Below are 23,621 nucleotides of genomic sequence, written 5' to 3'. Positions count from 1 at the left end.
AGGACTCCAAAACCTAAGGCTGGCAGTACTGCCTTTTGCAGAGGGAACTGCTTGCTCCCCTCTGTCCTCCGGGTCCCCCCGCTGCCGTAGGGAAGCACGGGAGCAGGGTCCCCTCTTGAGACAAACTTAAGCAAGTTTGCCAGCAAAACAGGGGAAGATCTCCTTTTAAAGTCAATCTCTCTCTCTCACTCATTCCCAACTCTTCACGAAACATTTACCAGAGTTCACTGGGTTTATATGCAAACACCCTCGGGAGGATAATTCTGTTGCTTTCAGTCATTTACATTTTAATGATGGTGTGGCATAAAGCTGGGGCTAAGGGTATAGGTTCTGGAACCAGACCAACTGCCTGGGTTTAAATTCCAGCTCTGTCTTTCCCTAGCTGTGTGGCCCTGGGCACATTACTTAACTTCTCTGTGCCTCAGATTCTTTTGGTGTAAGAGGCAGATAATACTACTGCCCTCACGGAGCTGTTGTGAGGATTGCAGGAGTTCACACGCATGGCATCCTTGCAATATGGCCAGGCACTGGGACCAACTCTAAAACAGGCTATCTATTTTACATATGGGAATGAATATGTTTCTACGCTACTCTCTCCATTCATTTTGAAGATTTTTGTATGAAGAACAGAATGTAAAAATAATTTCATTATGTCTTTTGTATATTGAAAAAAATAAACATTATTACCATTAATGTGGGTTGTACAGGGTTCATTTTCATCAAAGACTAAGGGAAAGGGAGTCTGACAGAGACAAGGGGAAGGGAAATGAGTAGCTTTGGGAGCACAGAGCACTAAGGTGGGTAGGCTTGGGTGGAATGGGGCAGTGGTGGGGGCTTTGGACTGAACAGCATGGGTGCAGCACTTTGGGGGCCGGGGGTTCAGGGGAGGGGCAGGACGAAAAAAGGAAGGCAGACAGGCCACGTCTACCCTGCTCTCTTAGAATGTCCCTGTTCCTTCTTGCCCATCGGAGTTACTCTGGTTCTTTTTTCTGGCTCTTGTTTCAAGAAGGAAAGAGGAAGGGGCAATCCAGCTGCAAGAAGCAGCTGTGACAACACAAACCAACAGCCGGGGGCTTTGAGGGTTAGACACAGCACTAGCTGGGTCTGGTCAACAAGTAGTGGTGAGAGTGTGGTGCTTTAGGAAAACCCATCCACGCAGCTAGCTCAGAAGCCAGGAGCCCGAGCACCTATATATATCCCATCCTCTAGGATAAACTCCCAAATGCCCAGGACATGGTTCAGTATGCAAGCAGAGATTCCAGTCCTGACACTTTCCGCTGCTAGGTGATTCTAGCAATGTACTCATCCAGGGGTAAGATACATGTCAACAGGTGTACAAAGCCAGGGGTTCACCAACATGAGGCTACATGTTATGTAGATGCTTTACTTTTACAAGGTTTAAAGAAACAAACTGAGGAATATATTTTTTCTAACTCTTGCAAAGATCTCCCCAATCTGGGTCCTGATGGTATCTTTAGGCTGGCAGCATCTCATAAGTCTTTAATTGTTCCCTCATTCCACTTGCCACTGAGAAAACCAGCAAAGAAGCCAGCATGACATCCTCTGAGCCAGGAGTCCATTTCTGGAATCCCTTCTTAAGATGACATTCCAAGAGAATTTCAAAGTCAGAGATGAAAGTTAACACTGTCAGTAATCAGACATATCAGTATCAGGTACTTCTTGATTCCATGCCCATGAAGGGGCACATCATTCCCATGGATATGTGAAAAATTCATAACCTCAATCCAATCATAAGAAAACACCAGATAAATCCAAACTGAGGGACATTCTTCACAGTAACTGGCCAGTACACTTCAAAAGAATAATAGTCATGAAGAACAACGGTCACAAAGGATGGAGGAACTCTCCCAAACTTGAACTACCCCAAACTTGTTTGGGAGGAGACTCAAGAGACAATTAAATGCCACATGGGGTCCTGGATTGGATTACAGAACAGAGAAAGGACATCAGAGGAAAACTGGTGAATTTCAAATGAGGTCTGCACGTTATTCAACAGTATTGCGCCAATATTATGTTCCTGGGCTGGGTCATTTTTTTATAGTCACACAAGGTGTTCATATTAGGAGTAGTAGGTAAACAACTAGCTGGATAAAGGAATTCTCTGTACTATTATGGCAACTCTTTTGTAAATCTAAAATTATTCTCAAAATAAAAAGTTTCTATAAGTCATGCATGAAAACAAAAACCAAAAAAATACCTGGTTTGAACAATGAGAGAGTAGTTTCCCAATCATTGGTGCACTTAATCAAGACATTCACAACAGTTGTCAGAAAGACAATAGCAACACAGCCAATGCTTAAGATACAAGATATAAGGTGGTCTGAATATGATAAGATTCTAAAATATACATGAGTTTGAGCAAAAGCTTGAAGAGAAAGTGGAAAACATGAAAATAGAGGATATGTTAGGGTAGTGAAATTACAGTGGTCTTTCTCATTTTCTGAATTTTGTATGCTGTTATTTTGTTTGCTTTAAAATAATCTTTAAAAGAGTTACCTACAATTCATAAAAAGAAAATTTATGGCTTTGAGGCTGTGTTTTCTTCACTTAAACAAGCTGCCTGTAAGAGAAGGAGAAAAATGATAAAATAATCTGCCTAAAATGTCACAAGGTAGCAAATTACAGAGGACAGTTCAGGGCTCTTTTTCAATCCAGATGCCAGCAAGGTCTATTCCTTCAACTACCAAAATGTGACACGTATACAGTTCTGGACAGGGAAAATGCTCCTCTGTTCTGTGACAGTCTGGCTGAAAAAGAGAGTGGTAGGTTAGATTTAGCCGACATGGAATCTGTCCCCATGACATTCACATGGCTAAGCTGGGATGAAAAGATCCAGGCATGGCGGCCGTCACCTGGGTCCATACTGGGTAGAGGGTCTTAATGAAGAATAGTTACCAGTGCATCAGTGATAACCTCAGAGGCCTCTAATCTGGGGCTTGAGTGTCCAGTGGCAGAACTGGGCTCAGGGAAAGATTCAGTGGCTATGATTGTCTTTGAGAAGGTATATAGGTTCCCAAATTGTAGGGCCTAAGGGCATTAAGTACTTGATCAATGAATCCTGGATGGTTAGCTGACTAATGATGAAGTATGCTCAGTCACTCAGTTGTGCACGACTCTGTGACCCTATGGACTGTAGCCCTCTAGGCTCCTCTGTCCATAGGCTTCTCCAGGTAAGAATACTGGGGTGGGCTGCTATTGCCTACTCCAGGGGATCTTCCTGACCCAGGGGTCAAACCTGCGTCTGCTACATCTTCTGCATTGGCAGGTGGGTTTTTTACCACTAGCACCACCTGAAAGTTAATGATGATGATACCATAATAACATATTTGTTGTATGCTAGACAATATTCTATGTGCTTTATGCATATTAACTCATTTGATCCTCATAACAGTCCCACTGTACAGATAGAGATACTGAGGCACAGAGAATTTAAGCTGTCGGTAATGGACAGGGAGGCCTGGCGTGCTGCGGTTCATGGGGTCACAAAGAATCGGACACGACTGAGCGACTGAACTGAACTGAACTGAAGGTCACGCAGACATTAAGTAGAGGAGTCAGGACTCACATTCTTGCAGTGTGGCTGGAGAGTCCATACTCTTTCAAGCAAAGCGCTCTTCTTTACTGACGGGCCACAGTAAGCCAAAGAGAGGGAAGGAGTGCTAGATAGGGAGCCAGGGGACCTGATCAAGCTGTCACAATAACCTGCAGTGTGACTCTGAGCAAGCCACCTGAGGCCTGTGACTTCCGTTTCTTTGTCTGAAAAAAAATGAGGAGGTTGGCATGCAAGTGCTCTATGAGTCCACAGCGAGTTAAGCTCTTTTTATTTTTAATTAATTATTTATTTATTTTTATTTTTGGCTGCCCTGTGCTGCTTGTGGGAGCTTAGTTCCCCAACTAGGGCTCAAACCCGGGCCCACATAAGTGAAAGTGTCAAGTCTTAACCACTGGACCTCCAGGAAATTCCCAGTTAAGTTTCTTTTTAAAATTGATGAACATCAACTCATCACCCCTCTAGGCAGTTCAGTCTCTCTGTCCAGAAAGCAGAAGGAGCTTCCTAGATCAGGTCTGTAACAGGATTTCTCACGTGGCGTGGATGGGGGACGTGGACAAGCCCTGAAGTGCGTTTACAGGACCCAGCTGTATGGGGTCACGGTATGTTCCTCAAGGTGTGGTGGGAAACAGCCTTTGAAGCTTAGGAAATCTCCCACCCAGTGAAGGTAACCATAGCCGGCCAGGTATAAACCAACGAAGTGAACAACCAACCTGTTGAATGACAACAGAGAATAACAATGAAATTATGTGTGTGTGATGCATGTGTGAGGTATTCACAAGGACATTCCATGAGCATGGCCTTCAGGGATCATAAACATCTTTAGCCCCCTGACCATTCTGCTGCAGAAGATGGAGAAATGGCAGCTAATTTTTACCTAATTTACTCTCTTGTTCTCCCCTAAACTGCCTCAATCTATCATCTATCTATCTCCACCCACCCATCCATCCATATGTTTTTCTTTGGTGAAATCTTTATTCTCTGATGTATAGTACTAATCTTTTTAAGACAGGAAAATTGACTAACACCATGCTATTTATTGATATTCCTCCTGGAAGCATGCAAAGCTTTCTCGAAGGAATAAGTCATTTCAAAGTCTATGTAGTGGGCCACATTCCCTGTCCATATCTCCTCTGGTCCCCTATCAATTCCAGCTCTCTCCATCCCCACTGCCACAGATACCCCATCATGACCACTTTAGTGGTGTTATCAAGAAAGGAAGCAGGCTGTGTGAGTGAGGGGTTAGGGAAGCAGAATTTTGGATGTTTCTCTTCATAATGACAGTTTCTTAAAAAGTCCCCTATGGGCTTTCTGGCCTGGAGAATTTCATGGACTGTGTAGTCCATGGGGTCGCAAAGAGTTGGACACAACTGAGTGACTTTCACTTCACTTCATTTCATGGACTTTCTGATGAAGGTGGAAAATGCTCCAAAAACATCACTCAACGAACTGGTTTGGGGTGACCGGTGTCCTGATTCGTTCCACTGAGGCCTGTACATGAAGAGGTAAAAATGACCCACAGAGCCCCATACACCTGCACCCGGGGCCCCCAGAGGCTCCTCCTTGGTCCACATTCACAGAGGCCTGGCTGCACCCACTCTCTCCCGCTCTGTCCTGGGGTGCTCACCTCGCCGTTGAGGACGGCCGGCTCCTGGTTCCTGTCCGAGGTGGGGTGCACCACGGGGAGGGCTGTGGGTTTTATTCCGATGAGTTGCACAGACCCAGAAGACGTGTCAAAGGGATCCACAGCCGCCTTGCCAGAGTTGTCAAAAAGGACCGCTCCTTCCTCTTCATCACTTGCCGGCACTAAAGCAAAACATAAACACATTGATTTTCTGTTGTAGGGGAGCTGCACCATCGTGGGGGAATGTATGTCAGGCTCACAGCCTAAGGACATCATTTTACTCAAAATGACCTCAGGAACAACAGCGTCTGGTTCCGTGCCAACAGCTCACTGCTGCTGGTGACTTTCTCTTAAAATTTACTATCTATACTATTCACCCCGCACTGGTTTGAATTTAAACGGCAAAACCATTCCTTCAAAACTGTGACAGAACACATTTGGGGGAAAAAAAAAACGTTAATTTTTTCTCTATATTTGAGTTGGAGATGGGGAAAGTGCCATTTGGCCAAACTTGGTAGCTATTCTTAAAATATGATAATCAAGACAATAACAGCATTCAGTTTAGTCTCTGCCACCAAAGCCACCCATTCTGGCATTGCATAAAGGTCATGAGTCTTCCTTGGTCAACCAGCCACAGTAATTGCTGCTGAAACTTTTTTTCCCCTAAAGATTGTTTCCCCAGTGACTAAGGTTTTGGTTTCTTTCATTTGTCTAAAATGAAAGAAAGCTAAGAAATAACCACTGAGAAATGAATTTAAAGCTACAGAGAAAGTCACTCAGTCATGTCTGACTCTTTGCAACCCCATGGACTATACAGTCCATGGAATTCTCTAGGCCAGAATACTGAAGTGGGTAGCCTTTCCCTTCTCCAGGGGATCTTCCCAACCCAGGAATTGAACCCAGGTCTCCTGCATTGCAGGCAGATTGTTTACCAGCTGAACCACCAGGGAAGCCCTTAAAGCTATGGACAATTCCCCTAATTACCTAGAGCGATTTGCACCTACACTGTTAAACTGATGCTCCCCTCTGACAGAGGGTTCTGCTGCAATTGCTGAATGACAGCCATCTGCTTTGTGCGTCCATAGATAGACTGATGGAGAATGTTCCAGGGCCAGTACCATGCTGATTTACTTAAAGCACATTCCCATTAAATAACTATACGAATGACAGTTTACTAAGCATGGCTCGGCAAAAGATAAATGAAGCCTGTTCAAACAACCAACCCAGTAAGCAACTTAGGGGCAAAATAGGTGTTATATAAAATATAAATGTAATAGAAGTGTATTCATCTTTCCTCCTGTCTCACAAGATTGTGATGTCATTTAAATTATTAAGAAACACATAGTTTGTGTCATTCTGTCACTTATCATAATCACAGAAGATTGTCAAATTAAGCCAAGTAAATTGCTATTTTTACAAAAGTGGTTAAAACTCCTCATAGTCTAACCATGGGTTATGGCTGGAATATTTGGGGGTTCTGTGGACTTATTTGTAAATAGCAGGTCACCAATGAGCCAATGAGAGAGGAAGATCTTTATTCAGATGTGTTACCAGATGCATATATCATTTTAGAATGTAGTTTTGGCAGGCAGTTCTTGCTTTCCCACCATTATCTCCCTCCCAGACAACTGCTATGAAGTTCAAGATGGCATCAAGATGAGCTGGAGTATCCAACATGCACTCCAAGATGGCACCAAGTAATTCGTGCCTCATTGTCACATAGGACTAACCTGTGTAACAAATAGGTAATTGCAGAAATGACAATGTATCGCTTCCAAGTCTAGGTCATTAAAAAAGTATTGTTGCTTCCACCTTGCTCTCTCTTGGATTACTTCTTACTCTAGGGGAAGTCAGCTGCCATGTTTATGAGACCACTAACGTAGCCCTATGGAGAGGTCCATTTGGCAAGAAATTGAGACTCCTGCCAACAACTATAACAGTGAGCCATCTTGTAAATGGGTTTGGTCAGGCCTTTTGATGGTTACAGCTCGGCCCAACATCTTGACTGCAACCTCATGATATACTCTGAGCAAGAATCACCCAATTAAGCCATTCCTGAATTCCTGACCCACAGACATTATGTGAGATACTAAATTTAGATAGTCGTTTTTGGTGGCTAGGTGTTGGGGTAATTTGTTACACAGTTGTAAGTAACTAATATACTTCCTAAACACCCCCGCTCCTCTGAGCTTCCACTTGCTCCTCCTACTCCTAAAATACACATTCCACCAGCAACCAGGATGGATTATCTTTTCAGGAGATAACCAGATCACAGCACTCCTTTGATCAGAACCCTCTGAAGGCTTCATCTCTCTCAGAATAAAACGGAGCGTCTTTACTGTGACCTACATGTTCTGCACCACGTGGCCCTGGCCACCTTGCTGAGTCCATTTCCCAACTCTCCCCTGAGCCAGTCTGCTCCAGCCACAGTGGCCTTTTGAACACAGCAGGCTTCTTCCCACCTCCAGGATTTTACATTTACTATTCCCTCTGCTCAGACTGCTCTTTCCATGATTCTTTACCTGCCTAGTTCCTTCTTATTTTTCAAGTTGCTGCTGAAAAAAGACTTTCTTTATCCACCAATCTAAAATAACTCACCTCATCCCTCTATTATTCAGCATCACCTTTATCACTATTGCTGTATTGATTTAATCTGCTCCCATCCCCTGCCACTATAACATAAGCTCCATTCATGCCCATCTTTTTAAAGTCTGATGCCTTTGCCTTTAACAATGTCTTACATGCAGTTGGCTTTCAATAGGGATTTGCTGAATGAGTGAAGGAAGGACTAAAATTTCCTGTCTTGGAAAAGGAGATGCTTTAGTACCTGCAAAACCAATAAACATATAAAAGTTAAAGTCTTGCTATCATGAAACCATTCAGAGGTTGAAAAGATGGTACTTCACATTTTTATTGCTTCCAAATTGTGATACTCTTACTTCCCACCCCATGGTCAGGTAAAGGGGCGAGCATAACTATAATAGGACAGGAAAAGGATACCCTGGAAACTACAAACTGCAGCTCTTTTCCATCATCACTTAAAGTCATATTTAGATTCACACAATAATTCCTCTAGGTTTCTTTATGCATTAAGTGCTAATACATTAAAGTGTTATGTGAATACAGCAGGTTCATGAGAATATTTAAAGCATAATTTGTCCCCAAAGCAAAAAAGGATGGGACAATGCCTAGAAAAGGGCCATGGTGAGGCTGAGAAAGTCCTAGAACATCATCATGTAATCATCAGTAATTGCCACCAAGCACCAAAATGTTTTGTTTGCATTGCTGGTTTGAACTTCAGTAAATAAGGCTGGAAAGAGATCTCACTTTCTCCTGTTTCAACTGGCAGGAGGAGAACCTTCCCATCAGAGGCAGAAAATGCCCTTAAACAAAACGTGTTCTTTTGTGGGGGAATCTTTATTAAAGCTCAAAGACAAATAATCTACAACTAGAATCACTGCCCTTTGGTGTTGCTTATCAAATAATAAGTGAGTCTCCATCTCATTGAGAAGGGAAAGAAAATAAAAACTGAAACTGTTTTTGAGCGAATATCTCTGACAAATCCTCAAGGGCTCTGCCAAGAAAGTAGTGATTCATCCTCCAAGCTCTCTGATTCTTGTCTCCCTCCTGTACCATGATAGCTAGGGGCAAGGTCTGATTAAATTCTGAACCCTGACTGTGAAATCATGGTATCTTAAAGGAAGGTACACCCTTACGGGTTTATGGAGGGTCTTTCTTCTAAATAACTGAAGGTATAAATACATACATTATGTTCTCACCTTGAAGTCATTTTTAACTCTTTCATGGAAACCACTCTTCCTAAGGTGATATTCATTTTCTTTCAGAAGTTTGCATGTCTGGGTGCTCAGTTCCTCAGTCATGTCTATCTCTTTGTGACCTTGTGGACTGTAGTCCGCCAGGCTCCTCTGTCTCTGGGATTTTCCAGGCAAGAATACTGGAGTGGGCTGCCATTTCCTTCTCCAGGGGATCTTCCTGACCCAGGGATTGAACCTGTGTCTCCTACATCTCCTTTATTGGCAGGCAGATTCTTTACTACTGAGCCACCTGGGAAGTTTAAGCATCTGTATTTAGTTGAGAAAAGGCCAAATTGTTTTGCTTTCAAAATCCTAGCTCTCACATCTATTTTTCCCACTTATATTTAAACATCATCTTGAAACAGACTCTAAAACTGCCTATAGCTATGGTAGGTATGGACCAAACAGAAGCAGAAGATATTAAGAAGAGGTGGCAAGAATACACAGAAGAATACAAAAAAGATCTTAATGACCCAGATAACCACGATGGTGTGATCACTCACCTAGAGCCAGACAACTTGGAGTGAGAAGTCAAGTGGGCCTTAGGAAGCATCACTATGAACAAAGCTAATGGAGGTGATGGAATTTCAGCTGAACCATTTCAAATCTTAAAAGAATAAAAAAAAAAAAAAAAGATGATGCTGTGAAAGTGCTGCACTCAATATACCAGCATATTTGGAAAACTCAGCAGTGGCCATAGGACTGGAAAAGGTCAGTTTTCATGTCAAGTCCAAAGAAGGGCAATGCCAAAGAATGTTCAAACTATCACACAATTGCACTCATCTCACATGCTAGCGAAGTAATGCTCAAAATTCTCCAAGCCAAGCTTCAACAGTATGTGAACTGAGAACTTTCAGATGTTCAAGCTGAATTTAGAAAAGGCAGAGGAACCAGAGGTCAAATTGCCAACATCCGTTGGATCATAGTAAAAGCGACAGAATTTCAGAAAAACATCTACTTCTGCTTCATTGACTATGCTAAAGCCTTTGATTGTGTGAATCACAAAAAACTGAAAAATTCTGAAAGAGATGGGAATACCAGACCACCTGACCTGCCTCCTGAGAAATCTGTATGTAGGTCAGGAAGAAATAGTTAGAACCAGACATGGAACAATGGACTGGTTCCAAATTGGGAAAGGAGTACATCAAAGCTGCATATTTGTCACCCTGTTTATTTAACTGATATGCAGAGTACATTATGTGAAATGCCAGGCTGGAGGAAGCACAAGATGGAATCAAGATTGCCAGGAGAAATATCAATAACCTCAGATATGCAGATGACACCACCCTTATGGCAGAAAGCAAAGAGGAACTAAAGAGCCTCTTGATGAAAGTAAAAGAGGAGAGTGAAAAGCTGGCTTAAAACTCAACATTCAAAAAACAAAGATTATGGCATCCAGTCCCACCACTTCCTGGCCAATAGATGGGGAAACAATGGAAACAGTGAAAGACTTTATTTTCTTGGGCTCCAAAATCACTGCAGCTGGTGACTGCAGCCACAAAATTAAGATACTTGCTCCTTGGAAGAAAAGCTATAACAAACCTAGATAGTAAAATAAAATGCAGAGACATTACTTTGCCAACAAAGATCTGTAAAGTCAAAGCTATGATTTTTCCAGTAGTCATGAATGGATGTGAGAGGTGGACCGTAAAGAAGGCTAAATGCTGAAGAATTGATGCTTTTGAGCTGTGGTGTTGGAGAAGGCTCTTGAGAGTCCCTTGGGCTGTAAGGAGATCAAACCATCAATCCTAAAGGAAATCAATCCTGAATATTTATTAGAAGGACTGATGCTGAAGCTGAGGCTCCAATACACTGGCCACCTGATGAGAAGAGCTGACTCATTAGAAAAGACCCTGATGCTGGGAAAGATTGAAGGCAGGAGGAGAAGGAGATGGCAGAGGACAAGATGGTTGGATGGCACCACTGACTCAATGGACGTGAGTTTGAGCAAGCTTCAGGAAATGGTGAAGGGCAGGGAAGGCTGGCATGCTATAGTCCATGTGGTCACAAAGAGTCAGACATGACTGAGTGGCTGAACAACACAATAACAACAGCTAGTTTAACTAATGAAGCCACTGAACTACAAGTTTCCCTATCCCCACCTCACCCCTGCCTTCAGTCACATTGTATATGAGACAGTCTTTTCCTTTTAAAGTTTTGATTTTCACAAAAAAGTAGAGAGTTAGAAGCTACTGAGGCAACAAACCTGGTGAAAACCAAGAACAATTTTAGAATGACAGCCTGTTAAATGAACATTTATTAATTAAAATCAGTAACCCTAACTTCTAGGATGGACACTGAGCCATAAAACAACATCTGATCATTCCATACCAAAAGAGTAATGTATTCTCAGAGGTTATATTCACACAATCAGTACTTTTTGCAAGCTGACAATGTGATGGAAATACACCTTATACCTTTTCCACAATTCCATTCAGTTACTTTTTGCTTTCCCTTCCTTCCCTCTGTTTATCTTCTAATCCAATAAAATATGTTATTGATGTTTTTGATGAACTATGATATTGTATTGTGATAAAGTGGAACTTGTGTTAAAAAAGGACACTTGTAGGCTCCATTGAAGGTCCAGCCTAGAATTCTAATGTGCTTCAGCATCTGTTGAATTTTACATTATACGAGTTGGTCCTTTCATTTCTATTTGAAACTTTCAAAGTGAAATCTCACTGAACAGGAACCTGTGGTCAAAGAGAAGTGACCAAGTCTGAAAATTCACTGTGTTTACCTTTGGCAAAAATAAAATGTAACGAAGCACTGTAAACTTGGAGAAAGGATGGCTTTTTAATAAAACAAACACATTAAAACCTCAACCTGGTACAGTAATTGCATTTTATTCATGCACCGGCTGTTGCTATTTCTGAACCTGATATTTAAATAATCAAAGTGACCTAAACGGAATAAGGAGGCAGGCAGGAAGGGTGGGGGAAACGAGAACAGGAAGGTCAGCGGGAACATTTAGAGAACTCAGTGTCCCACTGACTGGGCCAGTGGGGAGTCACTGAGTATGAAACTGGCCCTGCCCCTTCCTCTTGTACAGATTAAATGCACGGAAGGGGGAAAGGCATCCTCTTGTAAGAGAGTATTTATCGATAGAACAGTCTGTATGTTGCACATTTTTAAGCAAGTAAAAGGGCATAGAGCAGTATGTACATTGGTCTCATTGTACAAAATAAAACAAAGCAATACAACAAAAAAGCAAATATACGTGTGTGTTGTCATATGCATAGTCAATAGGTCTGAGAGACACACACTGAGTTATTCAAGACCCTTTGAAGACTGGGGTGGGTGATGGGGCATCTGCGGGGGATGGACTCTGATTTCAGTTCAGTTCAGTTTAGTCCAGTCGCTCAGTTGTGTCCAACTCTGCGACCCCATGGGCCGCAGCATGCCAGGCCTCCCTGTCCATCACCGATTCCCGGAGTTTACCCAGACTTTATACATTTCCAGGAAGAATATAAAGGAAGGTGGTGGAAGAGTGTGCTAGGAGTAGGAGGAGCAGGAGGGCCTCGTGATTAGAGGTCATGGCGGTCACCACGTTTGGTTAAAACCGCCTGCCCCTATGGCTTCACCGCCCATTGTCTCTGGGTTGCCTCACCCCCTCTGCCCACGTCTCTGATGATCTCACTCAGGAGGAAAGTGGAGAAAGTTGCGAAGTTCACCTCTCCCTTTACAAGCCGGAGTTCCTGCGGTCCCCTGTGTGTTGGCTTGGCAGAACACCAAATGGTCCCAGGTGGGGTGGTTATTCCAGGAAAACCCCATACGTCACACCCTGATTCTGGCATGGAACGAACAGTCTCTATGTTACAGAGCATAGAGGGGTTTAGGAGAAGAAAAAAATTTAAGAACCAAATCGGTATGCCAGTTTAAACAAATGCTTTATATAATGGCCAGAAATAGGACCATGTTTTCTCTACAGAAGACAAATCCATTGTGTCACTCTTTTTTGGTCAAAAAAAGAAATAAGTGATATTTGAAAACAAAAGAATATTCTGGTGCTCTCTTCAAGACAGAGTCCTTGAACCACACTTCATCAAATTCCTTTTTAAAAAGAAGCACAGCCAACCAGAGTGCCAGACTGCTTGCCTTTTCACCTGGCATTGCTATAGGACTCCATCTATAACCCTTGGAGATCCAAAAGGAATATTCCCTGATCTGAGTGGCAGAGACATCACACATGGAAGGATCGAGCGAAGATGAGGGTCAGGACAAAATTAAGATGAGGAGGAGGGAGGCGGGCTGCACAATGATGCCTGACAGATGCCACCTATAGAGGGTACAACAGCACAGCAAGGCAGCTGTGACCACTTGTAAATAACCCCCAGGACCAGTCCTTTACAGGGAGGGAAAAGACCTGCACGAGAGAGAAACTAAATGGTTAAGTTGCCCTGGAGAATAAAGACAGAAGCACGGGCTGATTTTTATGGCGACAGATTTATTACTGTCTTGTTTTTCCTGGGCGAGCTGGACTTGTACTATCTGGATTCACAGGCACAGACTGAACCCCTGAAATTTATCAAGGGACTCAGGGCAAGAAAATGAAGGGCGACCTCCAAGACAAGCATCAGTTTGGAAACCTGCCACTCTAGTGGACCTAGTGCTAGAAATCAAGGCGATTCACCCCCAAATAAAGAAAATCTCTAAGCAGACCTCAGTTCAACCTGTAAATGGGGTTTTTCTGCACAATCCCATAAGAACATAGGGCAGAGGTAATGAAACAATAATTCAGGGAAGGGTATAGTGTGATACCTCAGGAAGGTAGGTAGGACCTTTGTAGGACACAGTAAGGAGGAGAGTGGGGGCTGATTCAAAGCACACTGGTGTGCAAGTGTGAGCACGCGCTTGCGCCAGTGTGTGTGGGCTGGGCTCGGGGGTGCTGCTTGGCAGGGAAGGCTTCTCACCATTTCTCTTCCGAGCCTCCTCCTTTGTCACTTTCTGCTGTGCCATTACATTCTGGGGTGAGCGCCTCCCCGAGCTGGGCTTCCCTGATTCGTTGCTGATGACAGAGCCATTCTCACTGGGCGACCTGCTGGAAGTAACCATGGCAACAGGGAGACGGTAAGTTTCAACTGGAGCAGCCTCCTCTCAAGGTTATTTTATTTGCACAGTTTATGTCTATAGCCTTTCTTTCCGGTTTTATCCACCAAAAAGACATAATACAGGAAAAGGGGAAAAAAACAAACCCTGCACCGCAACACTATAGCTTAACACAACAGGGTTAAGTGGCTGGCTGTTGTAAAGTGCGCTTACCAGCGCTTAGCTCTGCAGAAAAGTTCAACCAGTGCAGCCCTCTGTTCCCATCTCCTTTTCATTAACCCCCAGTGACTGCGGACATGGCAGTGATGGCGTTTGCTCACTGTGCCCTCTTTTTAAAACACGGCAATTTGGAGAGTGTTGCAGAGTGTTTGATTCACATAGCATCTTGAGGGACATGCATAAAACACGGTTCTCTTTGGCTGATTTCTTTACAGAGTATACCTTGACTCCTAAAGATTAAGTCACTCCACCACTGAGGTCTCTCTCTCTCTCACACACACATGCACACACATTCTTTGTGCTAACTGGTAACCACTTCCATTTGAATCTATCAATTTGAGCTATCCATTCATTCAGAAATCCCTACCCTGTGCTGGGATCTGTGCCAGGTTACAGGCATACAGAGATATGAAGATACCACCCATGTTCTCCAAAAGCCCACCATGAGCACCTACTACGTGCCAAGGACTGTGCTGCGTGCTTTCAAACTGTTGGCTATATGTTAAGTCACTTCAGTCCTGTCCAACTCTGCGACCCTATGGACTGTAGCCCTCCAGGCTCTTCTGTCCATGGGACTCTCCAGACAAGAATACTGGAGTGCATTGCCCTTTCCTTTCTCCAGGGGATCTTCCCAACCCAGGGATCAAACCCCCGTCTCTTACGTCTCCTGCATTGGCAAGCAGGTTCTTTACCACTAGCGCCCACCGGGAAGCCCTTCAAATTGCTGCTAAATCACTTCAGTCATGTCCGACTCTGTGCGACCCCATCCCTGGGATTCTCCAGGCAAGAACACTGGAGTGGGTTGCCACTTCCTTCTCCAATGCATAAAAGTGAAAAGTGAAAGTGAAGTCGCTCAGTCATATCCGACTCTTCGCGACCCCATGGACTGCAGCCTACCAGCCTCCTCCATCCATGGGATTTTCCAGGCAAGAGTACTGGAGTGGGGTGCCATCGCCTTCTCCGTTCAAACTGCTACTGCATCCTTATTACAACCAACTGGCATGGTGACTGCCACTCTTAGTAGCAAATGAGGAATGTGAATTTCAGGCGGCGAGATGTTTTGTCCAGGGCAGAGTTGGGAAGTGGTAAGTCAGCCCTGGAAGCCAGAGCGCCTTCCCTTTCTGTCTTCTACAGTGTCCCAGATGAGGCAGGCCTTACACAGAGCAAGCCACAGGGCCTTCCTGCCTTCCCTTGGGGCCATTTTCTGGCCCTCTAGAACCTATTGGGAAATGGACTCCTGGGACCCCCTGCTGAGGCTCATGCACCCCAGATCACACCAGCCTGTGGTGGGATGAGCTAAAGACCCACTGCCTTTCCCTCTGGGGGAGACAATCAGGGGGCAGCTATCCAGAGGCTCATCAAACCCCTTGTTCTTCTCTTGTCAATTGCACAAACTCAGAACCTACTGGCACGTGGCCCCTACAATGGAAAACTGACTGGAATAAAATGCAGCCCCTGACCCGTAAGTAAGCCTCCTCCTTCCATTTCCCTCTTTCCCTCTGAGAATTTTGGATTCTCGGTCATGCACATTTCCATGCACTTCAGCACCCTAAAAACCATGCACAATGAAAGTGCCCACTCACAACCATGGGGGGAGCCAGAGTCGCCACAAGTGCACAGAACACACCCAGGGCCACAGGAGATGCTCTGTGCCAAGGATATGCAGACAAGCATGAGTCTGGGAGGAACCATTTACAATACTCCCCTTTGGACATTCCGACAGCATGTCAGCACTTCAAAGGGTCCCATCAGTCCTGTCAGAAAGAGATCCACCTGGTTTTGTTTAATTCAGCACTTCTCTGGTTTGTTGTTTTTTTTTTTTACCACAACCTGTTTTGGTTTGTTGTTTTTTTTTTTTACCACAACTTCTTTCACCATAAAAGTAATACAACAAATGTAGTTTGGGAAATATGAATGAGGCACTAACTATGTGATCATTGAGTGCCGGGTGTGCAAACACACACACGCTCTAGGATTGTTTTCAGAACCTCACAGTTAATGGCACCTACTCTCCCCAAGACCCTGATGCTGGGCAAGATTGAAGGCTGGAGGAGAAGGGGATGGCAGGATGAGAATGTTGGATGGCATCACTGACTCAATGGACATGAGTCTGAGTAAACTCCAGGAGTTGGTGATGGACAGGGAGGCCTGGTGTGCTGCAGTCCATGGGGTCGCAAAGAGTCAGACACAACTGAGCGACTGAACTGAACTGAACTCTTCCCACTGGTTTATTGGGACAAAGGGATTTTCACTGAGGTCCAGAAAGAAAAGCTCCTGGCAACTTGTTTTACGTGCACAAAATATTTAATGGTTTTTCTGAGGCATTTGCATGTCCCTTCCCTCATTTGATCTTGAAACAATTTTCTGGCTATTCCTCTCCCTCCAAGGAAAGCCATGAATGAGCACATTTCCGGGTGGGGTGGGAGGGGAGCCCAACTCTGCTTTATTCTTTGCATCAGCTTATAGACTTCTGTTTACATGAAACCATCAACCCCATTCACAGTGCTACATGGCTTAGACAGTAAAGAGTCCGCCTGCAATGCAGGAGACCCAGGTTTGTCAATTCCATGAATTTCTGATCCAAAACAGAGGGTGAGATGTGTGTGTGAATGTGTCCACTCAGGACAGGGACAAAAATGTCTTTAAATGGGTCACCAGAGAGGCTGCAGTCTAAGGCTACTGAACTCAGTGGTCCCCATTCTGAGTCTGGGTGGACACAGATCCTGAAGAACAATCATGGGGGTGGGGATTAAATCAACTGCTGAACAATCAGGACCAGTCCATGCACTGAAGTGCCCACTGCAAACGGCTGTCTCTATGAGGTCGATTCTCCATCCTTGCTCATGATTTCAGCCATGGACCAACAAAATAGCATTGCCAAAAGCCTAAATAAAAAAAGAACCTGAAACATCATCTGGTTGTCTGCACACAGCTAAATCTTCCATTTTCCTTCAGTTTTAAAACAATTTTGAAGAATGGAGATATCTTAATGAACACCAAATCATTGGTTTCCCCTATTTTTTTTTTTTAAAGATTTTTGTGTGTCTGGATCATTTTTAAGTCTTCTATTGAAGTTGTACAACACTGTTTCCATTTTCTATGTTTTGGCTTTTGGGGGGCTATGAGGCACGTGGGATCTTAGCTCCCAAACTAGGGGTCGAACCTGCATCCCTTGCACTGGAAGGCACAGTCTGTTAACCACTGGACCACCAGAGAAGTCACTCCCTTATTCTTTACTTGCAAAACTTTTTGGACCATATAACAGCCCCGTTTTGAGAGGTCACACAGTCCTGGTTGGGCAAGAATGAGTAGACTGATGTGGCAAGTTGGGGAAGACAGAAACATAGATGTATGATAGGCTTGTTCTTGGATTTGGCATCTTAAAATCTTCCTAAATGATCAGAGACTCCTGTGATCAGCTGAACTTGAACGGAGATGAGGTTTCTCCCATAGTTTTGTCAATAATATAGCCAGCCCTTAGTAAAGTTATATTTGTAGACAAAATTATGAAGCAAATGGAAATATCATTTAACAGGGTCATTGTTTTCTTTATTTGTATTTGTTTCATAAGCTAGTATTTCTTAATAAAAATCTGAGGTTAAAGAATTTGAATCTGATTAGCAAGAGAAGACTCCTTGCAAATTGATGAAAAAAAGAGCTTGTTTTAAAACCATTTTTAAAAAAGAAAGCTTTGCACAATTTAAACCACTCAACTAGAATGTGTGCAAAAGTTTCTATCCTTCCTGGCAGTGTAGTGCTATGTTAATATCCTAATTTTAGTAATTCTATTTATTTCTTTTCAGTGTCATCCTAATAGGTGATAAAAAATTATTAACATGCCTTTATTGTACTTGGCAAAGATCATAATGAGAATAATTACTATAGATAACACTACTGGCCAGCCAACTCCAATACATCATCCATTGCTTCTCTGTATGTTTCAACTCCAGGCTGAGGTGGACCATGGCATTTAAGGTCCCAATTTGTTCACACTTCCCTGTAACCAACTTAGGGTAGTCCCCTCCCACACTGACTCTTGTGTTTTGCTTTGGCCAATAGTAGTAAACATGATACAAGCAGAGACTTGAGGTTTGTTTGGGGCTTGTTTTCTTGCTTCCCTGGGAACTCTGTAACCATCTTGTCAAAAGCTAGAGCTAACCTACTGGAGGATTCAAGACCACATACCAAGAGGCCCCAGTTACCTGGCTGCCCGAGACAAGGCTGTCATCAACAAGCCAGCCCAGCAGACTTCCCACATGACCAAAGATGCATGAGACAGCCCAGCTGAGATCAGCCAAGCCAAGTTCAGACTAGAAGAACCACCCAGCTGAGCTCAGCCAAGACAGCTGATCCACCAAAAATTATAAGCTACATAAATAGTTGCTGTTTTAGGCTGCTAAACTTTAGAGTGGTTTGTTATGGGGCAACAGATAATTAATCAACATGCCCTCCGCATTCTTCCCCACACAAGCTGAAATCCAACCCTCTGTTTCTCTGTAGTTCCTTTTTAGGTACCAAGATCTCCTGGAGAAAAGCACGGAAACTTGATGCTTGACTCCAATACAAAATTTGTAAATTTGATACAAACAATCCTTTCTTCCTCCTGAAATAACTTCATTCTCTAGGCTTCCTGGATTCCACTTTTGCTTTGTTCTCCTTGTGACTTTCTTACAGATGCTTTTCAGAATCTTTTGCCAATTCATTTTCATTATCTGGGTCTCTAATCACTGCCATGTCCCAGGCATCAGTTCTTAGATTTCTTCTCCATCTATACTCTCCAAGGTGCCCATCTAGCCTCAGAGATTTTTGGAACTAAACACTGATAGCTCCTACATTTATATTTCAACTCTTGACCTCTCCTCTGAACTCCAGACTCATGTGGTTAACCGAGCTCTCAATGTCTCCATTTGCATGTCTCATGGGCACCTCAAACTTAACATGTCCACATCCAAACTCTACAAACTTCTCCTCCAGTCTTCCCCAGCACAAAAATGGCAAATTCATCCCTCTCTATTCCCATCAGTTCAGTTCAGTCGCTCAGTCGTGTCCAACTCTGCGACCCCATGAATCGCAGCACGCCAGGCCTCCCTGTCCATCACCAACTCCCAGAGTTTACTCAAACTCATGTCCATCGAGTCGGTGATGTCATCCAGCCATCTCATCCTCTGTCGTCCCCTTCTCCTCCTGCCCCCAATCCCTCCCAGCATCAGGGTCTTTTCCAATGAGTCAGCTCTTCATATGAGGTGGCCAAAGTATTGGAGTTTCAGCTTTAGCATCAGTCCCTCCAATGAACACCCAGGACTGATCTCCTTTAGGATGGCCTGGTTGGATCTCCTTGCAGTCCAAGGGACTCTCAAGAGCCTTCTCCAACACCACAGTTCAAAAGCATCAATTCTTCGGCACTCAGCTTCTTCACAGTCCAACTCTCACATCCATACGTGACCACTACCACACAATAATTTATCAGCAAATCTTGTCAGCTCTTCCTTGTAAACACCTCTAGAGCCTAATCACTTCCCACACCTCCATGTCCTGGTACACCACCATCTCTCACCTGGACTCCTACAAAAGCCTCCTAATGGGTCTCTCTGCTTCTCTACAGTCTATTTCCACACAGCAGCCAGAGTGAGCCTTTAAAATGCAAGTCACATCCTGTCGTTCCTCTCAAAATCCTCTTCTAATGAGTCCTGATCTTCATTCACAAAAAAATCCCAAGTTCTGACTTTGATTTATAAAGCCTGACAAGATCAACCTCAGTCTCTCTGACTCAGCTGCTACAAACTTCCTCCCTAGCTCACATCAGCTCTTTGGCCTTCATGTTCTTCCTTAAGCAAGTCAAGACATTTCCTCCTCCAGGCTTTGCACATACTGTTCCATCTGCTTGGGATGTTCTTCCACTAGATAACCTTACATATCACTTCAATAAAGTCTTTCTCACATGTCACTTTATCAGCGAGGCCTTCCCCAACTTCTTGCTAAAACAGCACCATATTCCCCTTTCCACATCTCCAATCCCTTATCGTGCTTTGGTTTTCTTCTTCATACTCATCACCTCCCAACCTACTATATTTTTATCTCTCTGGTTATTGTCTATGTCTCCCTCATCAAACTGTAAGCACTACAGGAGTATGAACTTTGTCTTGTTCATTGCAGCATCCTTTGTGCCTAGTTAACAGCAAACAATTGATAAGTATCTGTTACCTGAAAGGAGAGAAGGAGGCAAACAGGATGTAGTTTTTCTAGCCACCATTGTGGTCCCAGGCAAGAAAGAAAGAGGTTGGCAATGGGAGTTGGTTAGCCAGGCAACAGAGTTGGCCATAGAGTTCATTACCTCTTTGTGAGGCTATTGCAAAGTCCCAACAAGTGTCCTGGCCTCTAGCCTAACCTCTCCCATCTATCATCCACAATGCACTGGAGTAGTCTTTCTGAGATACAGGTTGGGCATTACTGTCTTCCTGAAGAACGCTCAGTGGCTTAATACTGCCTAGAGTATAAAGGTCAAACTCCTCGGTCTGGCAGTTAAGACTCTCCACAGTTTTCATCTATCTTCTGGTTTCATCTTTCATTGCATCTCAAGCACTGTGAACTCTAAACCCCAAGGACATTCATCATAAGTAATCATTGCTGTCTCCTGGCTCTTCCAGCCTGGATGCCTTTATCTTTTCCCCCCCATGAATATCCCACTTGTCCTTCAAGGCTTGGTTAAAACATAACCTCTTCCATGACACTTTCCCACATCAGAATTAAATGCTTCCTTCTCTTTTTTCCCCAGGACATGGTTTAGACTCCACAGTAGACACCTGCCCATCAGGCTTGGTATTCCAACGATTTATTTCTGTCTTTCCAACACGAGATGCTTGGGGTCAGGAATCAATCTTAAACCTTTCTGTAGTCATCCCAATGCCTGTCAAAGTGCCCTGCTCATAGTAAAAGCCAATAACTGGTTTGTGAACTAAAACCATATAGAGAAATTGCCAGATAAAATACAACTATCCTGAACCAAAGGCACTGCGTTTAAGATAAATTAAAAAATATAAGTGTAACATCAGTGCCAAATTTGTTATAATAAATCTAAGGAGAAAACCTCAACCATTGCAGTTGATTAGACATCTGAAATGTTACAACGGATGGCTCATGAGAAGCAGGAATTATGATTCCTATCCTCTTCCTTAGTCTCCTTAAATATTCAGAACAAGCATGAAGGGGAATTTTTAAAGAGAAGAGAGGAATTGAGGGCTTCAGCTCTTCTCCCCATCAATTATTTCTCTTGCTGACACAGAGGCAGAATCTGGCCCCATGCCTACCTCTTTCTGGTTTCGATGGATTTGGCCGTCTTGATGGTGCTTCCATCCTGAGGGGCATCCCTTTCCTGAGAGGCAGGAGCATCTCTAACGGGCAGTGGGAGGACCACCGTTTCCTGAGTCACCGGGATGACCTCCTCGTCCACCCCTTGCTGGCCCAGGTGCTGCTTGGCATAATCAAAGCCCTGCACAGGCTGCAAAAAGGAAACAGATTTGCAGTCATGTTTCTGGCAAAGTGTGATACTCACAGCAGCTTTAAGAGAAGACAGGTGGGAAAGTGCACATGATGGGACCGTACTTAGCTTTCCAATGAACAAGAGTTAACTCAAATCTCCATCCTAATTTCTGTCTCTATGAAATCAAAGTCCACATTAATTCCACCTAGCTACAGAACCTCTATAGAGAAGACTCAGAAAAATGAATAGTATAAACAAGATGCAAAAATGTTTATGAGAACAAGTTCTTTCAAGGATTTTAGACCACTTATTCTAAGTCACTGGATACTGCTAATTAGAAGCTCTTAATTGCTACATTAAACAGGTCCTGCCTCTTCTACATAAGAATAGTTCTGTCATCCCTTAAGTCCTTTGAAATAACAGGTTGTGTGACTTTGCCAAGTCATTGAAATCTGAACCTCAATGTTTTCATCTGAGAAATGAAGATAATCATATCTGTTCTACCTCCACCACCCTGGAGTGTTAGAGAAAATCTCAGATCTAAAAACAAAAAAGGAAAAACACGCTACCACATATAAGGCAGTATAATTATGAATAATAAAATGGAACTTATGGAATCACTCTCTAATCCAGACAGTTCCCTTCAGCAGGCTAGCTCGCCTCTCATTTCTCATGACTGAGAAATTAGCAAGGTTTTTATTGCAGTGTCTGAAATCCCAAGTGAATAGAGCAGCTGTGAGCAAAACCCAACAGACATGTATTAGTGGGGTAATAAAAAACCAAGAAGCATGTTTAAACAATTCCTGTGAGTGTCTCTATTCTGCTCAATGCCCCAAAGCAGCACAACAGGGATTTGAGGCAGGACAATGGGGTGGCTAGGAGCAGCAGCTCTGAAAACAGACAGCTGGGGTTCACATCCTCTCTCTGACACACATTAGCTGTGTGACCTTGGGTAAGGGACTGAAAGTCTCTGTGCCTGTTTCCTCATTAGTAACGTGAAGAGAATATAGCGTGAGCAGGATCAAACATGTATGTCTGTGACAGTGATATTTAACCACCCTCAAAGGGATGCCACGTAAATTAGATAAGTAAATTCAAGTCCAGCATTTAGCTAAGTACCTGACCCATAGTATGTGCTCAATCAGTATTTGTTCAAATTGTTTTCCTGCCTACTAAATCATTGGCCAGGTGAAACGGACATCAGAGATTCTCTTTAAGAAAATTTGGGGTGAAACTTAACCTCTATCATTAGGGTTCTATCAGAACTTGATATGATCAGACATTCCTTTTTTAGCACCTTACTTAGTCAAGAACTGTAACAGGAAGGCCAGATTAAATGGTCTAAGACTGTGGCCCAACCCATCATATAGTGTCTCAGAATGGGGGGAGTTTTATTGCTAAGTCCAGAAAAGCTTCCTTTTTCAAGCTGTCTGTAGTATAGCCAAGGGCTTCTCCAGTGGCTCAGCAGTAAAGAACCGCCTGCAATGCAGGAGACACAGGAGATGAGGGTTCAATCCCTGGATGGGGAAGATCTCTTGGAGGGAGACATGGCAACCCATGACTTGCTAGAATACTGACTCACCTGCTTCTCCTACGAACAATTAATCACCAGTTGAATTCAACTGAAATGTTTCTGGAAATTGACCTCTTCTCTCCAGGTCCACTGCTGTACTGACCCTGCCATGGTCTTGTAATTTCCATTTTGCTCCTTTCCAGACCCATCCTTGACAATCCTCCAAAGTTATCTCCCTTAGAAATTCATCAGGTCATCACTCCCTCATTAAAAACTCTCCCTGGCACCCAAACTCTTTGGCAAGGCATTCAAGACCCTTGAATTCTGTGTGAACCCATGTGTCCGGTCTCCTC

General features: G+C 43.6%; 1 protein-coding gene across 2 annotated transcripts in view; it reads right to left on the bottom strand.

Annotated features, from left to right (window-relative positions):
- Nucleotides 1-23,621, bottom strand: part of KIAA1549L (KIAA1549 like) — a 303,755-nt gene that overhangs the window by 56,783 nt on the left and 223,351 nt on the right. Inside the window, exons 12-14 of one of the 2 annotated variants that reach the window (XM_043481941.1) lie at nt 21,583-21,773; nt 13,924-14,051; nt 5,199-5,377 (exon numbers count right to left, since the gene is read on the bottom strand). In XM_043481941.1, coding sequence (XP_043337876.1) covers nt 5,199-5,377; nt 13,924-14,051; nt 21,583-21,773 — 498 coding nt within the window. The remainder of the gene's footprint in view (nt 1-5,198; nt 5,378-13,923; nt 14,052-21,582; nt 21,774-23,621) is intronic. The other variant, XM_043481942.1, reaches the window with a different exon arrangement.

The sequence above is a fragment of the Cervus canadensis genome, chromosome 11, assembly GCF_019320065.1.
Source record: "Cervus canadensis isolate Bull #8, Minnesota chromosome 11, ASM1932006v1, whole genome shotgun sequence".
Classification (NCBI taxonomy): Eukaryota; Metazoa; Chordata; class Mammalia; order Artiodactyla; family Cervidae; genus Cervus; species Cervus canadensis.
This window is presented reverse-complemented; position numbering and strand designations above follow the sequence as displayed.